Raw genomic sequence first — 18,661 nt, 5'->3', positions numbered from 1 at the left:
GTAGGCTGCAGTCACATTTTGGGATAAAAATACTGTAGTGTATATTGTACTGCCAGACCAAGAACTAGAAGATAATCTGGAATTGAAAAATAGGCTTTGGTTGTGCTACTGCACGGGAAAGGAAGTGGGTCCATAGTTACAGTATCAAGCCTCTCAGAATTACTCAGAGGTATCGCACTGTTATCACGACAACTCACAGATCAGAGTCGACTGTGGAAGTGCGTTATCAAGTATTGTTTTTTTTTTCCATTAGGGTTAAAGGGTTACGTTACACCGACATGCATGGAGGCAGATTGTACGCGGGTAATGGTGTTGAGTGGTGGGGAAATGGTGTTGAGTGGTGGGGAAATCAATAACATCTTCGGATCATGTGTGGTGCGGTAATTAATTAATGCTTGAGTTATTGCGCTGGTAATGGTTGTATGTGATAGACCTTCGCTATTGTACTGCTGCATTTTCCCTGCCAAAAAGCGCAAGAATTATTTTCTTTTCTACAAGGAGCGCAAAATACTTTCCCGCAAGTGGCGAAGTGACAAAAATGATGACATCCCTATCCAACCGTTATCTTTGAAGAAGCTCTGCGCTGTCAAATGTTTGTAAAACACCCCTCCTTTCCCGAAATGTGCTTGTTTCGTGTGTGAAACCATATATCGGTAACTCATAGACTAGGCTTGCTCATAAAAAGTTAGGACACCTCTTGACGACTGCAAACTTTTTTGTCTAAAGAGTCTTGATGACTTGCTTTTATTCATTATGCTGAAACGTAGGACCAAATGTGAGTTACTCAGAATTTTCGAGAAGTTATGAGCTGTTTCCTACTCTGAGAGGCTTGATAACTACCGGCCCTGGTATCTAACCCGAGTCAGCCTACTATTAAACTTGAAATCATATTTTATCCTGTTCAATATATTATGTTTACATCAGCAAAATGTTTGAGCTTGCAAGTGCCTGTTTTGACTGTAGTGGGTTTCACGTTGTACTTTAGGAGAATGAAATGATAGATTATGTAGATTATTGATCTTTCTTGCTAAATTCATGAATACATACGTTCAGATTCATGAGTAGTATCAGATAACAATGTCTAATAGTTTTGATAAACAGTTTAATTTCCTGAAAGCATTATATAGAGACAATATATTCAGTCTACTAGACAACAGAGAGGTCTTCCCAGGGTGAGACATTTTATGGTTCTTCCCTTGCTATCGAAATGACCTGTATCCAGAAATATAGAGGAGATTGTCTCTAAGCCATGGTGGACTTTATCACCATGGAGAGCAAGACAGAGGAGAGAACTAGTGTTGTGGTTTCCTGTCTCCAGTTGTAGTCAGGGCACGTGAGACGGCTGAGTGGTGAGACAATTAATGGAGAAGAGACAAAGTGTTTGGAGAGCCTGTGAGCGACACTTGAGCTCTGGCAAAAAGGGGGGAAAAATGTAGCCTCAAAGTTTTTTTTCCTTTCTCTTCCTACGTTTGCCCAAGATGAATGGGCTTTTCAGATTTAAGAAAGTGCATGGCTGAAATACAAAGAGAGGCTCATCTATCAGTGCTGAATAGTGAGAGAAAATCCTATGGCTGTGTGGAAGGGAGAGGGGGCTGTTGGTCTCTGATTAGACCCCAGGCCAGTTACGCTCAGGGTTTGCAGCGCAAACATCAATCCTCTCTTCTCCCCCTCCAAAGCCTTTGAACCACAGGAGACAATTTCTTCACTGTAAAGCTCTGTTTTAAAGATTCTCTCAGAAACGAGCAAACACGTGTTATTGAACATTTAATTCAACTTGTTTTTTTGTTTTTTTTTAATAGGGAACTTAATCAGATGAAAAACAAACTCAGCATAACCAATGCCAGTTTAATATGACAGCATTCAGACTGCAGTTCCATCGCTCAAACAGGAGCTGTCAACAGCCCAGCCAGTGAGTGAGTGAAGCTGTGGATTGGGCCGAGGGAGAAAAAGAAAAACATTTTTTAAAAAAGCCCTCTGAAAGAGGAAATCAGTCTAAACAGTAAATATAGAAAGTACTGATGAATTTGAAAATAAAGCATCTCCAGCCTGCTCAACACAGACATGAAAAGAACATAATCAATTAAACACTGTGAGAGACATGTGGAAAGGTTTTATAATGGTTCCAAGGTGCCAATATCTTCTTAATTTTTTATGCTGTTTTATGTGCATCTAGAGTATAAATTGGCCTTCCTAGTTTCTGTGGTGATAAGAGGTAAACACCAAAGTCCACTAACTGTCAAACTAACATTAAATCAAACTGGCATCTCTCTTAAAAGGTAGGGCCATGAAAAATTAACAGAGAAACGTTCTTGAGGCGCCTTGGCGAAGTGAAGTATTTTTTTTACCTATTTTTGTAGCTGATGTGATCTGATGTGTTTTGCTTTGGTCTGTGGAATACCTTTTACATTTTTGGAAGAAAATGACCACATACTGTGTATGAAATGATATCATTTTCATGAAATCATATTTCACCTCAACTTAAGTTCCAACACTTGCTTATAATGTATACGGATATCTGCTCATCTTATGCAAAAGATAAAATTACTTGCAGGGTTTTCTCTTCATGCCGCTTTCTTTAAACACAAGCACTACTAAGTACGGGGAAATACAAATTCTCAGTAGTACCAAGAATCATTGGCTTTTGTAGTCTCTGACCTGGACTAAATCAACCCACCCTGAGATGTTCTCCTGAAGCACATCTCCTAGAACACAGCTGCACATCCTCCCTGCAAGGGTGGAGGAGGGCTTTGAAGGTTCTGTGGGCTCAGTGGGACCCAACACAAAGTTCTGGTTCCATAAAAAGAGCTGTAGTCAGAGGGAGTTGAGTAGAGAGGCAGAGAAGAGGGGAGTCTCTTACATCTCTATTTTAAAGTCATCTGGGAAAGAGAGAGGCTCAGAATACAGGGAAAGAAGTCAGAAGTAACATCTCTTAAAAATCCTTTTGGGGCCTTTTATGGTCCCCATGCTTCTAAATCTATACTGTATGCTGGGACAGAATGGAGTGCAATCAATGGAAGACTATCTCTGCAGAGAGAGCACCTCATCAGAATGAAGTATAGACTCCTAACATCAAGGTATATATTCAGACTCAAGTTTGAGCAGATCTATTAAATGTCTTGTATAAAAAGTAGGTCCACAACCGATGGGCATAACAGTTCTCAGTTGCCAGGGAAGCATCACATAGAGATTGAGCAAAGGTACAGTAAACCTAAACATGTCAGCCAATTGCAGACGTGTATAGCCACAGAGTGCATCAGCAGTGCTAGCGGCTCATGGCTTTGGGCCTTTGGCTGTCTGAATCATGAATTCACAGTTCAGAGCACTCCCGGAGATGGAGCTGGAGAAATCCTTGATGCCCCGCACAATGAGGCCATTTCATAGTAGATCACGGCAGTCTCTTACTGGCGTTGATGGGAGAGGAAAAGCATTATGACAGGCCGATGAAGAATTTATTTGAAATGTCTCTGGGTGTTGGGGAGATTCGTGAGCTCCCTGAAAAGCTCAGAAGAGAACATTAGAGTGCACCGAGAGGATTTGTGCACAACCCCCCTCTCAATAGAACAAAGTGACTATGAAATTACATTTATTGATAACTAGATTATTATAAACAAATGGTAGTATGTATAAACAGTATTGTTGGCAGAATGACATTTATATTAGTGTTTAAATTGACTGTGAACAGCGACATAACTTTGAGTTTACCCAACACTTTTCTACAGTCAAATGATGTTTCATCCGATGCAGAGAGGTTCATTTGATTAGAAGGTAGCGGTATAGTATGTAGAATATCCTCAGCTGTTATGAGCTGTTTAACTGTTGCAGAAACTGACAATGGAGGGAAGAGAGAGGAAAAAGGCAATGGAACAGAACAAGAGAGAACGAGGGAGTGTAGGAGAAAGGAGTGATGTGGCCTGACAGAACAGCCCTCCCTGAGTTTGCTGTTGACAGCTTTAACCACGGTGACACCAGCTCCTAGCAACGGCAGAGGCAGGATATGTAGTCACTTTCTACTAGCGCCCTATTTGTGGACTCTCTCTAGAAACACAACTCACAGTCACTCTCCAAAGCTCATGGAGGATAAATTAAGTAACAGTGCTCTAAATTAGTTAGCGTTTGGCTCACTGCTTTAAAATGTGCTTGGAATCTCAGCAACATAATATTTATAACACCTCAGAACAGCTTCTCTTGTTTTCTTTTGAATAAAGTACTCTGTGACAAGTTCCCTACACTGTTAGGAGTGGAAAAAGATATGTCCAGACTTTATCTTGCGTGATACATGCTTTTTGTCTCTGTAAATCTGATGAAAACCCTTTGTTTAGCACTGAAAGGATAACCCTTTGATAATTGAAAGAGAATGCTTGAATGAAATACTGTATGTCAGACGGTCGATATTCTTCTTCTGCACTCCACTATGGCCAAGCCATTGATTGGCTGACTCACCCCAGCAACATATTCTACAGGGGACCATTGCCCTGTTGGTTAAGATAATGAAAAGAGTAGAGAGGTATCGGCAACTCACACACTGAGCACTATACTCAACATTGTAGAGAAAAGGTATAAATATTAAACTATATTTCTTTCAGTGCTCAAAACATAAAAAAGATCTCCCACTGTTCACGTCTCGGTATGTTGTTGAATATATTCATACAGGCTGGCTGATAGGGATTCGGTTGATAGCAGGTGCATAAAAAATCCAGAGTTTATAAATGATAGATTGAAGTCGGGGGAACTGTTCAGTTTCCCTATTGCAGAGATGAATAGAATCAGCTCGTACACTGATTAGGCTCCTCTTCTTTGTACAGATATTGTAAGGAGTGCGCACATGGTCAAGGACAAAACATCCAGGGACAGTCTATTCTTCACAACTTGAATTAAATATTCATTGTGTTTGCAAGAAGGGTCATTTGTGTTTTATTCCTCCAGGCTTTTCTTGTCATTGTATTGCGTAACTCACAATGGAAAGGCCAACAACAGTTCATTCATTTCCCACTTCTCAAGCACCAAAATGGACACTTGAACATTTGAACATTAAACATGGTTTCATTCATGAGTACTGACCCCCCCCCCCCCCCGAACCTTCTGCTTCAGGGTACAGTATGGTGGCTCTTATAACAAATTGTCAGTGCTTCACAAAAGGGTTGCATTCCCTATACAGCAGTGAGGAAATGAATGATTCTAGGGAGCATTACCATTCTGTAGGCTGTGATAACAAGTCTCTAACTGAATTGCATTTCCCCAGTAGTATATTTGGCCATGTGAGAGATTGCATTTGGACCACCCAAACAAACACATACACAAACAATTTTACATAAGATGCACAAAACACAATATGAATATTCTTCTACTTCCAGATTTGTTAGACGGTGTGCTTTGGCTCTACTCTGAACATACTAATTAACTCCAAGGAGAACCATTGAACAGTTTGCAATTTTGCCCTGATTTTTAATCAGCCTAATTTCTCTCTCCAACACACAGGCACGTTCGCACAGCCATACACACAAACCCTCTGTTTGCATAATTTGTTCCCTGTGTGCTCCTATGAGACCAAGCAGTGTGTGTTTGTGTTTGTGTGTTTGTGTGCATGCGTGCGTGTGTGTGTGTGCCTGTGTGCGTGCATGCGTGCGTGCGTGCATGTGTGCATGCGTGTGTGTGTGGTGTGTATGCTTGGCTAGGGAAGGGGCTTCACTCCACACTACCCCCCACCCCCCTGGATTGCTGCCCTCACTGTGGCACGACCATGATTGCTCTGACAATTCAACAGAAAAAAATACCTTCTGCCCGACTGTTTTTCCCATCCTGTTATGGAAATTAGATTTTCCATCTCACTTCATCCTCAGTGCTTAAATACCTCTTAGCAGAGGGTAGGATTGTCTGGGCTGTTAACACATATTCTCCCTCATAACCTCTCTGTTGTTCACAAAGCTTGCACACATTTTTACTTTGGCTACCTTGGAAAAACTGATTATCTGAAAATAATGCAAATTGCAATCTGGTGGGTTAAGAATTTCACATTACCATTTGAATCTACTTAGATATGGCTGAAGAATGCTTCCTCATGTCAGACTCATGTGTTCAACTCGAAACAGTACTTATCTGCCTCACTTTCATTTCAGTGATTTGGATGGTGACTCATTGAGCGAATTTCAACTGTCAAAGAAAATCATCTATGTGTAAAATTGAACCTCAGTCTAAGATTGTAAGTGAGGAAACGTTGTTAGTGCTGTGACTAATTTGAAAAATCCCATTTCATTAAACCACTATGTGTAATTAATTCCATACTTTAAAAATCAATTAAGCTCAGCTGCCCTTGATGGCAAACAAAGCAGACATGGGGAATATAACTGCAGAGCTGAAAAGAGAACTTCTTAATCTGAAACAATTAATAACTGAGGTTCCATAAAACAGTCTTTTGGTTGAGCTCTGGAGAACTGCAGATCTCTTCAAATGTACACCAACACCCTCCTTTATCAGCTGTTGTTCCATGAAGGCGCAGCGTTGAGCTTCATTTTTACAAGAGCTTATTCTTTTCGTAGAGCCCTTTAGAAATAACTGCCGTTCATAATGGAGTTGGGATCTGATTAACCTCCTCGCTTGCCAGCACAATGGCAGGCTACCCTGAGACTCAGCCCCGTAATGGAGTCCGCTATCACCAAGCACACTCTAAACATTCCCTGCACTGCAGGACTCGACCAGATTGGTATCCCTTAACTCTTCTCTGCACTACACGTACAGTAGGGAGACAAAACATCCTCCAAGCTGATGCCCCTCAACATTAATCTATTCTCTCTGCTCCACAGAGACAAGCCCCGCATTGCATTCATAGCCATTTTTCTCCCTAATATTAGTATAGAGTTGACTTGTAGTGAGGGTTTCACTGTGTGCGCAATAACCATACAAATTACAATTGGAACATCTCTAGGGCTTCTCTGCCATTGAAATGAATACATACCAGTGAATAAACATCATTATCATCAAGATAAAAAAGTGTGAGATCATATGGTTCATGGCTTGAATTATTTCATATTTCCATGAAACCTCAGTCTAACCTCTCCTTTCTTTCACCAAGCCCTTAACAAGGCAGAAATGTTTCCACATGTGAAACATCCATCTCAATGTTGCCATCTCCTGGCGTAAAATGAAGCTATTTTAGCAGAGATAACACAGGCGTTGTTTATTGTCGAGCAAATGGAAGGCTTGTGCCAAATATGTCAGAGGGACTGATTACAGCCCTCAGTGGCCAGTTGGCCCAGGAGTCCACCCCTAGTGGCCACCCCTGTGGGGCCTGTCAGGACCAAGCAGGCTCTGGATTGGTAAGGAGCCAAAGAGGGGAGTTCACAGCCAAGTCCTTCCCAGTCAGTGTCATCTGGCCCTGCCAATGAGAGGCTATTCACAGTTCGCACCCATCAGATAACACTGAGGAGGAAATTGCTTCAAGGAGGCAGCAGTTTAGGATAGAAATATCTACACATAGAATAGAAAGAAGAGATTGGGTCCTTGAAAAGACACAAATTAGCATGCACACACAGACAGACAGACAGAAAGACAGACAGACAGGCAGGCAGGCAGGCAGGCAAACAGACAGAAAGACAGACAGACAGACAGGCACACACACACACACACACACACACACACGCACACACAAATACACACATACCCACTCACTGGCTATACTGTATCTCTCCTGTTTTGAATAATACAACCGTCCCACTGAGAATTAAATTTATTCACAGCCTGAACTGCCAAACAAATGCTGATTTACCCTGCCTGATATCGTAACTGACAACAAGCCACATGAATATGAATGGCAAGCATAAACATTTCAGCGTCAGTAATAAACACGTTGCAATATGGAGATATGCAATTAAATCAGAATTTATACAGGTTGAACATGTGAATTTTGAAATGTGAAAAATTAAATGGAATTAGAATAGTGTCATGTACAATACGTACCGGTAATCAAAATATATTCTACAGAATATCATTGGCAGTAAAAGGAAACAAATATGTACAGTGTATTGCTGATTTTCAAGGTTCTCATCCATGTACCTTGAGGTGATGAAATTCAATATAAACCATGAAATGTAAAGTAGTCCACTTAATTGGATTGAAACATTCAGTGGAGAGCTTTACAAACTCAGATTGAAAGGCACACAGCAGGGACCTGCTCTACACATATAATAGTTGAGCTGATTTCAAATAGTCTGACTGCTTATCACATGCGTTTGAGGTTCAGGAGTCAGAATCCTTTTGCTGCCATTCTAATGAACGTGTGTTTTCTGTGATCTTGCAGGACTAGATGTTCTCTCAGACAGGTGCTTCACACACTTGTTTATGATTCATTAGTCAGGGGAGGTATTGATCAGAGTCTGCATGAAATGTAAAAACGTGGACTTGCTGTGACGATTCGATATTGCTGTCAGCGTGCATGTCATTGGATGTCATCGTTTCAATATGAGCATCCTGTAGATGGCGCTCTTTCCCCTGGTTTCAGAAGAGCAATTTCATCTCTTGTCACTATTGACACATCACCCCTCATCGGAAATTGTGTATGTCCACGATTGAAAGCTTGTTTTATTGGTTGTTTTTTGATGATTTGTATTACAAATATGTGCCTTGAGAAATGACATTATTTTATTGCATACAGTATTATATAATATTTATTTTGACACTCAGTACTTGCACATCACAACTAAGACAGCAACTATCGATGGGTGTGTCAGAGTTGACAGTATATTTGGCATAACATGTCCTTTTAACAGATGAACAAATAGAATGCCCATTTCAATCGTCTGAAAGCACATGATTTCACAATGCATAATAAAACAGAGTTAGGAATGGGATGAATCTAATCATAACTGGAATCAGTCTTTTTAGAATACAACAGTTTTGCAGTGGGTAGGATGGGGTGTTGGGGTGTTGGACTTCAGCCAAGCATGATTTGTCTGAGAATGCTCATATCTTTTTTGATCTGCCTCTGTTTTCAGGTATTAAACAACAAATTGTGTCTTTCTCAATTTCTTAAAAGCCTTTTGCAGCCAACATTAAGAAAATCCTAGAAACATGTGTACATCCATATTAATGTGCTTCATTTGTTTAAAACATGTTCACTCCATAGAGATCCAATTACAGGGATACTCTGCATTATTCAATTGCTGCGGCCCTAATCGACTCATTAATTTTTCATGAAATAATAAAATAACCTCATACTTCACTTATGCAATTCATTACCATAATAGATCTTTGTTTTACAAATCTTTTTTAGGTTTTCTTTGATATATAAATACGGCATGCAAATAATCACATATTCTGAATTTAGGAACAGCAAAGTAGACTTTCCCCCTCTATAGCTATCTTCATGCATAAGTTAACCAAGCTAGAGAGACAATTAATGAATCTCTTCACATGTAAGACTTGGACTTGGCAGACAGTCCAATAACAGGCAATTCAATGTGACAGAATGTTGTCTGTTATTAGGAGCAGTATGCTAAACATTTTGCCAGTCGTATTCAGTTGGAGGGTGGTGGGGATGATCTGTGTTTTGGGGGCTCTGTGACGCCACAAGAGGTGCTAAGGCCACAGGGACCACTAGCCCGTCTGATCTTCTGGCACCTTCACATCTGTTGCTCACACACTCCCGCCCATTTGTCTCACCAATGGCCAATACCCTGGCAGAGGATAAGCTTTATCTGGCTTTCAGACAGCCCAAATGGCTTAGATTTAACACAGCCATCCCATCAACCACATGACCCCCCATGGCTCCAGGACTGACATGTATACCCCCACTTTAGAGAGCACTGGAGGTAACAAGTGAGATGAGGAAACTGAGGAAATGACTTGGAAATAAGACAGAATGGTTGTCAGACATGAGAATCACTCTAAATTAATTTGTTTTGCATACTCAGTGTATTCTGGATAATGTATGTTAGAAATACAAAACATTTTAAGCATGTCCATGGAAAGGTTTTACAAAATGTAGGAACATCCCTTTCCCTAGACCAGGACATCCCATGTTAGAAAATAATGTAGCCTAACATAGCTATTCTCATTTTTTCAATATCTAACATACTTTATGATGCCATCCAAAAGGTTGCGATTTATGTTCTGTTGAGACATGTGGTCCCTGTGGCATATGCTAAGGATTAATGCCTACTGTGTCACCAAAAGTTTGGCTCTGGCTTTTGGCTGTCATCCACGGTATTTTGACAAGCAACTGCAAAATACATGTTATGAAGAGAAGGTTTGCAGTTAGTGCACATATTGTCCTCAAGTAACCCCTCAATTGTTCACCGTGGAAAAGGCTACCGTGTGAGAGGCCATTTTTTACCATCACTGTGATTATTGAGATGGCATGCCAAGAAGAGATTAACATTAGTCTTACCGTTAATTAAAATCACCTCAGTACCAGAGCAGATGGCCCAACCTATTAATCTGCACTAATGCTCTTACTGTCACCAAACAGGTCTTAATCAAGCTGTGATCTGCCTTAATCACGAGACTTAAGTGGCAAACAAGTATCACTCGTATGTTGGCAATGCCCTGTTAGTGGTGGTAAGACCATTGCCCCATAATTTTGTGTTGATGATGCATCACAGTAGTAATTACACACCAGACACACTGGAGACTGGAGACCGTTGATGTTTTGTTTGTAATTGGTCTTTCTTAGTGTGAATTAGAAAAAGCATTATGTAGAACGGTGTCTAAATGATGCATGATTCACTTAACAGTGTGAAAGAATATCATTTACACAACTGTTTTATTGCCTTGTTTCGCTTTTTGAAATGTATTTAATTGATGTTCTCTCGTTGGTATGCATTTAATCAAATGTTGTTTTGAGTGTAGAATTTGTTTGTGTTAACCTTCAGAAATGTAGCCACTCAAAATTGCACATGTGTGAGATAAATTGAAAAGATTAACTAGTAAGCTTCTTAGTAGCAAAGATCTCATTTGGTCTAATTGTTTTGTATTATCTTTTAAACTGACTCCTTAGCCATGAAATCCTAGATTTCAACACCCAGTTAGCCTGATGGGCCACAGAGTGGAAAGCCTTTTGGACATGCATAGTGTTTCAGTACGTAAATGTATGAATGTGTTTCTGCACAACCGTGAACATTTAGTTTGGTCTGACTATCGTTCATAATTTGCGATTTGAATGAAAGTCTCTCTGATTGATAGTCATTAGTGTAGCTACATCATGTTCTGCAATTTGCCATCGCATAAAAATTGACAAAGAATAATCAAGCCACTATAGAGACAACCTTCAGACATTTTTCAGAGATGGTTTAAGCGGCTGTCAGATGAGATATTTCCAATAAAACAAACCACAAAACTAAACACAGTTCAGACAGTGCATTAACCTTTATCACAAAGATTACTGGCAGTCTTTTAGGGCATTATTTGTCATCGACACTCAAGCCATGGGCTTTAGCTCCAGTGGAGTCCCATATGTTGGCACAGGTGACGAGTTGATGCCAGTGCAAACACAGCACTGACTACATCTCAGATCTGAGGATGTTGTTAGTCAAATACTGTGAGTCCAATGTTGGTAATAGATCAATGACTGACATGGAAAGCATAGCAAAAGACTGGTCTTAAGAGAGATGGATCATTTCCATGAACTCATTTACAGTATTGTTAAGATTACAGTCATTGTCAATTCATTTTCAAGTTAATGGTGCATTGTTTTTGGCAGCTAAAACCTGCCCCTGGATAGCACTTCTCAAATGTGGATTACCCCTTGCAAACTTCTATCTTTTTTTTCTATCTTTTTTTTTTTTCTTTTTTATCAGAATCTGTAGACCAACAAATGCTTTAGTGACCCAGTGACTATTTTAAAATGTGTCACTTTTAACACCTTCCTGTATGTGGTCTTCTGGGGGCTCAGACAAATTTGGCTCACATGTGGAAGGTGTCAGACTCAGGCCCTTTGAAGCCAAAACACTCTGTTTAATCAACGCAGGCTAATCACCCATATGGTTGTCAAAAGCCAGTTTAGTTCACATGGTCTTTTGTGAGGGTCAAGAAAAGAAGTTTAAATACAACGATCAGTGTTTTCTAGTTAAAACGTTACAATACCCATGCTCAGAAATAAAGATAGAAATATCCCTTTACATAGAGTAACTAAATGTGTATTTTTTCATACGCAGAGACACACACACACACATAGTCTACCCACACATGCACCAGTGGTGGCTAGTGGAGGGAGAAATCGGAGGACTGGCTCATTGTGATGCATTGAGTTGAATGAGGAATGGTATCAAACATGCAACTGATACCATTCCTCATTCTGTTCCATGCATTACAATGAGCCAGTCCTCTGATTTCTATCTCCACCAGCCTCCCCTGACATGCTCATACACAGAGAGGTAAGAGCTTGTGGTTGGTCGTAGTGCTGAGCCCCTGGAGCAATAGGCTGTTTAATGCATTGCTCGAGGGCTCCAACAATGGTGGTACCAAAAAGTATTGATGAATGAGTATTACAGTTTTGCTCATTTTCTAAGAACTCTTTACCTTAGTGTCCTTCTCTGTTTATACTTAAATATGACATAGCAATGACATAGCAATATGGCGTAGCACACTCATGCGCATTCCACATAATCGCAAGGTTCCTGGTTCGATTCACACCCTCAACATATCTTGCATGTCATCCCTCCTCTCTCTCACCCATCCTTGTTGTCAATCTCTACTGTCTCTGTCCCAATAAAGCAGAAATTACAAAGTGCTCTCAAATAAAAGAACGACTCATGGCACCTAAGAAGGCCATCATAAAAGCTTGATTTGAGGATCACCTCACTGCAGTGACTGCAGTACTGTCTGTGGACATTCATTTTTTAACAAAGTGCACAACCAGGATCTATAGTAGCCGAAGTCGACGCTACAGGCTTTTGTTTATCTGACCTTTATCTGACATTTGTCCTGTATTTTCGACATTTACTCATGTTTTGGCTGACTTTAAATTATGTATGCATAATGGAAATCAGTTTCAGTTGTGGCTACCTCTGCATAAAAATTATTCAGATAGAAAAACATGGGTTTAACGGGAATAGTCTATCAATGCAGACTTTTTCTACTTTCTTTTCTTTTCTTTGTTAGCAATATGAAAGACCCTCGATCAATTTGTCTAGACTATTTGTATATATGAGAGGAGCTAGAGCAATTTGCCCCAGCCTGAACCAAATGTGTCCCATATGGTGGGACAGTTGAAGGCCATTGGTCGATGGGAAAACTGATTTGCATAAATCAAGGCTTATAGATCAACGCCACGCTCTTCAGTCAGTATTGAATTCAGTTGGTCCTGGCAACGTAACATCCCACCAGATTTACTGCAAGTTTGTTTTATTTATGAAGTACTCAGTTTACGTTGTCTTTTTCTTCTAAAATGGCATTCTGCAGGATTAGAGGAGTTGGAGAGTGCTTGGTGCTTGCTGTTTTGTTTTACTCGGCTCAGTGTACAACTACGAGATACTTCACTTATGAGGAGGATGCACCCGGGACAGAGATTGGACATCTCTCGGAGGACTTGAAGATCGACCCAGCTGAAGATCCCGATACAGCATTCCGCTTCATGCAGGAGACAAACTCGTCTGTGATCAAAATTAGGGAGATTGATGGACTTTTAACTGTCGGGGAAACAATTGACCGAGAACAGCTGTGCCCGCGGTCCCCGCGATGCTTCGTCACCTTTGACATTGTCGCCTTCTCAAAAGAAAAGTTTCAATTGATTCACGTCGAGATCGAAGTAAAGGACATAAATGACAACTCTCCTCAATTCCTCCACAATGAGACGCATCTGGAGATATCCGAGAATGTTCCATTGGACTCACGATTCCCATTGGAAATCGCAGTTGACCACGATGTCGGAAATAACTACATCCAAAGTTACCATATCTCCGCCTCCAGCCATTTTGTAGTTGATGTGCGCAGTAGGGAGGATGGGGTGAAGTATGCTGAACTTGTGCTGGTGAAAGCAATGGACAGAGAGGCTGAAGATTCTTATACAATCGAAGTGACAGCAACAGATGGAGGTGAGCCACCCAGGTCCGGATCAACGACTGTTTATGTCAAGGTGCTGGATTTTAATGACAACAGTCCGACCTTTGAGCATAACTCACTGAAAGTTGAACTTTACGAGGATTCGCCTGTGGGTTCCCGTGTGCTGAAAGTTCATGCGTTTGACCAAGATGATGGCGTTAATGGTGAGGTGGTGTATGGATTTGTGGAGGGGCCATCTTCTGAGGTAACACGCGTTTTTAATATAGACCCATATTCTGGCTCAGTGACTTTGAAAGCATTGGTTGACTACGAGAAGAAGAGGTCATATGAACTGAATATCCAAGCATCTGATTTAGGCATAGACTCTGTCCCATCGACCTGCAAAGTTATTGTAGATGTTGTAGATGTGAATGATAATGCACCAGAAATTAGAATCAAGCCGATGACCTCAACCAGTGACGGGGTTGCTTACATTACGGAGGCCGCAGCAGAGGAGAGTTTCGTGGCACTGATCAGCACCTCGGACAGAGACTCGGGTTCAAACGGTTACGTGCGAAGCAGTCTGTACGGGCACGAACATTTCAAGTTGCAACAAGCCTACGGTGACACTTTTATGATTGTAACAACCACTACTTTAGACAGAGAAAAAATCGCAGAGTATAACCTGACTGTGGTGGCTGAAGACCTTGGAACCCCACCCTTCAAAACCATTAGCCACTACACTATCCGAGTGACCGACGAGAACGACAATGCTCCTCTCTTCAGTAAATCCGTTTATGAAGTTTCCGTCCTTGAAAATAATATTCCAGGGTCATATATTACTACTGTTGTAGCACGTGATCTTGATATTGGTAAAAATGCCAAAGTCTCATACAAACTCATAGATTCAGAGGTTGCAGGAGGGGCCTCCATGTCGACCTATGTCTCTATAGACCCAGTCTCAGGGTCATTGTATAGTTTGAGATCTTTTGATTATGAAACTCTGCAGCAGATTGAATTGACCATCCAGGCCGATGACAAAGGAACACCTCATCAATCAAGCACATCCACAATCAGAATCAAAGTAGTTGATCAAAATGACAACTATCCATATTTCACATTTCCTGTTTTGCAAAATGACTCTGCTGATATTCCTTTACCTTACAATGCTCCATTAGGGTACCTTGCCCTTCGGGTCAAGGGTGAGGATGAAGACGAAGGTGTGAATGGTCAGCTATCCTACCGAATTGTACAAGGTGACCCAAAGCTTTTTTTAATAAACAAAGAGACTGGGGAAATAGCTTTAAAACAGGGGCTGACTACCCCTCTTGGAGACGTGTTGGAGATGAAGATTGCAGTTAGTGACAATGGGAGGTCCTCTCTCTCCAGCAGTGCTACCATTAGGTTTGTAGTCACAGACACACACCCCTCAGAAGACCAAGTTGTCATTGTGTTAAGGTCAAGCGATGAGGAAAACTCCAACTTGGATGTCTCTCTAGTAGTGATCATTATGCTCAGTGGGGGCTGTGCACTACTGCTGATTGCCATCGTGATTGTTGTTGTCACATGCAAGCTCAGCCGAGGAGGCAGAAACCACAGCTCCAAGAGGGAGGTGACTCATGGCCTGTTTGACACAAGGCCATTGCCAAGGCTCAACTCTGCAGAACCGAACATGTACAGTGGCCAAAGAGGTTTACTCCACAACAACACATCTTCCTCTCTTGACGACTCCTGCATGTATGAGGAGAGAAGTGGAGACTCAGAGACAAAGGTGAGTTGTTTCATTAATTCAGTTGGGGAAAAAATGTCAGATACACAAGATGTGAATATTAAAGTGGATGTAAACTTAATTCTCATTCTGTTATCTTGTCTTTGTTCTCTAGTTGTTCCTGCCTCCCAAGCCTTTTCAACCAACATCTGTGTGGCAAAATGACAAATACTGTGTGCAACTGAGGTAAGAATACCACCAAAATTATGATTTGCTGTGATCTGCTTCACAAGGAATAGGAATCACTGAAGGGTACTTAACATGCAGTATGCATACATGTACAGTAGATTGTATTTGTGCCTTTCTTGTGGAGAGGGGGTGGGCGGGGGATGGCCAGCTTCATAAGTGAAAAAGCAGACATCAATAATCAGATACAGTCGTGCAGTGGTGGGTAACATGTTTTATTGTATTCCCAGTGGCATGGGGAACACAGACCAACTGAGCGTGAAGGACAGTGGGAAAGGGGACAGTGACTTCAATGACAGTGACTCTGACATCAGTGGGGATGGAGGCAAGAGGAACCTCCGCACCTTCCAGCCCTGGATCAAAGGTGAGTTTTACAATCCTTTTGTTTTGAGATTTGATAGTGACATTTTCTCTTGCAGCTGAATAATAATGGTAATGATTTGCATTTATATAGCACTTCCTCTCAAACCCAAAGGGCTTAACACACCTTTCACCACCAATATATAGCACCCACATGGAAATACTGTGCAATATATTATATCCAGGCAACAATGAATGACATTGGTGTAAAACTTTCATTCTGATAGTAATTCTGTATGTGTGTGTTCTATTTCAGATTCATCCAACGCTGCTAACACCCTCACTGTGGATTGGCAAGGTAGTTACTGTGTAATACCAACCCAAAGCTTCAAGGCCTCTGGAGACAATGGATATACAATAGGCTTTCCTCAAGCACCAATCTACAACAATCCCCATGGCTATCCCCACACCTGGAAAGAGTCCGGCTACAACACAAGTGTTCCTAAAGCAAGAAGCACCATGCAGACGTTCTCCCGGATTGGCACACTCCCCTCTTACTTTTCCCATCAAAAGAGAGAGGCTGGGGATAGTGCTGGCAGAAGTTGCAAGCAGAACCAAGATAGGGTCACAGTCGCAACTATATCAGAAGTTGCTACCATTTTTTAACTTCCTGTCAAGTGTATACTGCATAAATACTGTAGTATTCACTAGACTGTAAAGGTACTGTAGATGTACTGCTATAAGGAGAGGATGTAAATACTGTGAAATTGATTTGAATCAATGTGTACATAATTGTCAAATGGTCAGTGGATGTAAAAAAATGTTTGATGACATGCTGAATATTGTAAATATCATGTGTTTTATTTTATGAACATTTTTATATTTGTTATTGAAATGCACAGTGTATCTAAAAAAAATGGTGATGGTTGAATAAATACATGATTTAAACAAAGCAAGATACTGTATGTACATTGTTTGCATGAGCAGTTGTGATCATTTTTTGCTCATCTTTGTTAACAATTGATAGCATGAATATTTCCTTCTAGTAACACATTGATAACTTTTATGTGGTTAGTATTCTGTATGGTGAGCAATATATGTATATCTTGCAGATATATTGTGCATTTAAAAAAAAAATCAAGTAGTGTCTTACAGTGAGAGTTTTTGTTTTAAAGATCCAGCATGTCGTTTTGGGTTTGAAAACGTGCATATGTTACATTTTCGAATAGGGCCAAATGTGAAATAGGCATGTAAAGCCTAGTGTCCTACCCCCCACTAGATTTTGGACTAATACAGCACTCTGATCTCATTCCTTGATGGCTACAGTATCGATTTATCAGGGCCATTTAGCACTATTTTAAAGCTAAAATGTACATACTGGACTATTAATCATGCTACCCGATGATCACAGTGATTGTGCATGGTTCATTCTAGTTACAGTAGTTATACTTTTCAAGTGACACAAACATGCATTACATATTCAATGCACTGTAGTCTTCATAACTCATCCTTGATATTACTCAGTGTGGTTCAACTTTGAGTTGGTTATTCAGTGATGCCATTGAAAAGCAACATTAGTACAAGGAAGAGATACACTGTACACAACACTCATAGATTTAATGAAAAGGTGTACATTTGCTTAGCATCCTCAGCAAAATGGAAAAATATATTTTAGAAAATGTTCAATGCGTGCAGTACACAATTCTTAATGGGTGGTCTGTATTCATTGTATTGTACTATGATAGAGGTATATATATATATATATTTTTTTTTTAATATGTTTTTTAGGGCATTTCTGCTTCATTGGGATAGAGACAGTAAGGATTGACAGGAAGGATGGGAGAGAGAGGAGGGATGACATGCAAGATAGGTCGGGGGTCGGAATCAAACCAGGAACCTTGCAATTACATGGTAAGCGCATTAGTGTGCTACGCCACTAAGCGCAGCCTGAAGGAGGTATATTGAGGTCAGACTTTGAACAGAGTATTCCACATCTGAAGCAAGAAATACAAAATGAAATGCATCTTTCAATCATGAGAAAATGTTCCTGAGGGAGCTGATTGCTTTTTATCAATACCAACAGTGGTTGAGAATGCTGTTTTTTGTGTTGTTGTTTGTTTTACATGTTACACTGCAGTGTATGTCCCAGGTGATCTATGTTGCCAGTCAGGCTCCAGTATAGGACTTGATCTTGGAATCATCTGCAGCAAACCTAGAGTTTTCGGAATATCTGTGCAGAAAAGAGAACTTCCTTCTAGCAACATTTATTCCCTTCATGTTGTTTTTCTGTTGAGCCTGCTCTTGCTGTTGAGTTCTCTCTTCTGCATTTGCATTGCCACTCTTGCTTAGGGTTTGCTGTCTGTGTGCTGGTTTGATGAAATCCTCTCTCTGCTTCAGGCCAACATCAAACAAGCCTGAAATTTACACAAGTAAATAAGA

The 18,661-nt window shown here is 40.7% G+C and overlaps 1 protein-coding gene across 1 annotated transcript; it reads left to right on the top strand.

Annotated features, from left to right (window-relative positions):
* Positions 1-13,375: 13,375 nt before the first annotated feature.
* LOC310813258 (protocadherin 8) lies at positions 13,376-16,888 on the top strand (the record flags this gene model as incomplete). Its single annotated transcript, XM_083682120.1, has 4 exons — positions 13,376-15,739; positions 15,852-15,922; positions 16,153-16,286; positions 16,539-16,888. The coding sequence occupies 4 exons, from the start codon at positions 13,376-13,378 to the stop codon at positions 16,886-16,888; spliced, it is 2,919 nt and encodes a 972-aa protein (XP_083538246.1).
* Positions 16,889-18,661: the final 1,773 nt, after the last annotated feature.

The sequence above is a fragment of the Argentina silus genome, assembly GCF_951799395.1.
Source record: "Argentina silus genome assembly, chromosome: 12".
In the NCBI taxonomy this organism is placed as follows: Eukaryota; Metazoa; Chordata; class Actinopteri; order Argentiniformes; family Argentinidae; genus Argentina; species Argentina silus.
The sequence above is the reverse complement of the archived record's forward strand: the minus strand, read 5'-3'. Positions and strand labels throughout refer to the sequence as shown.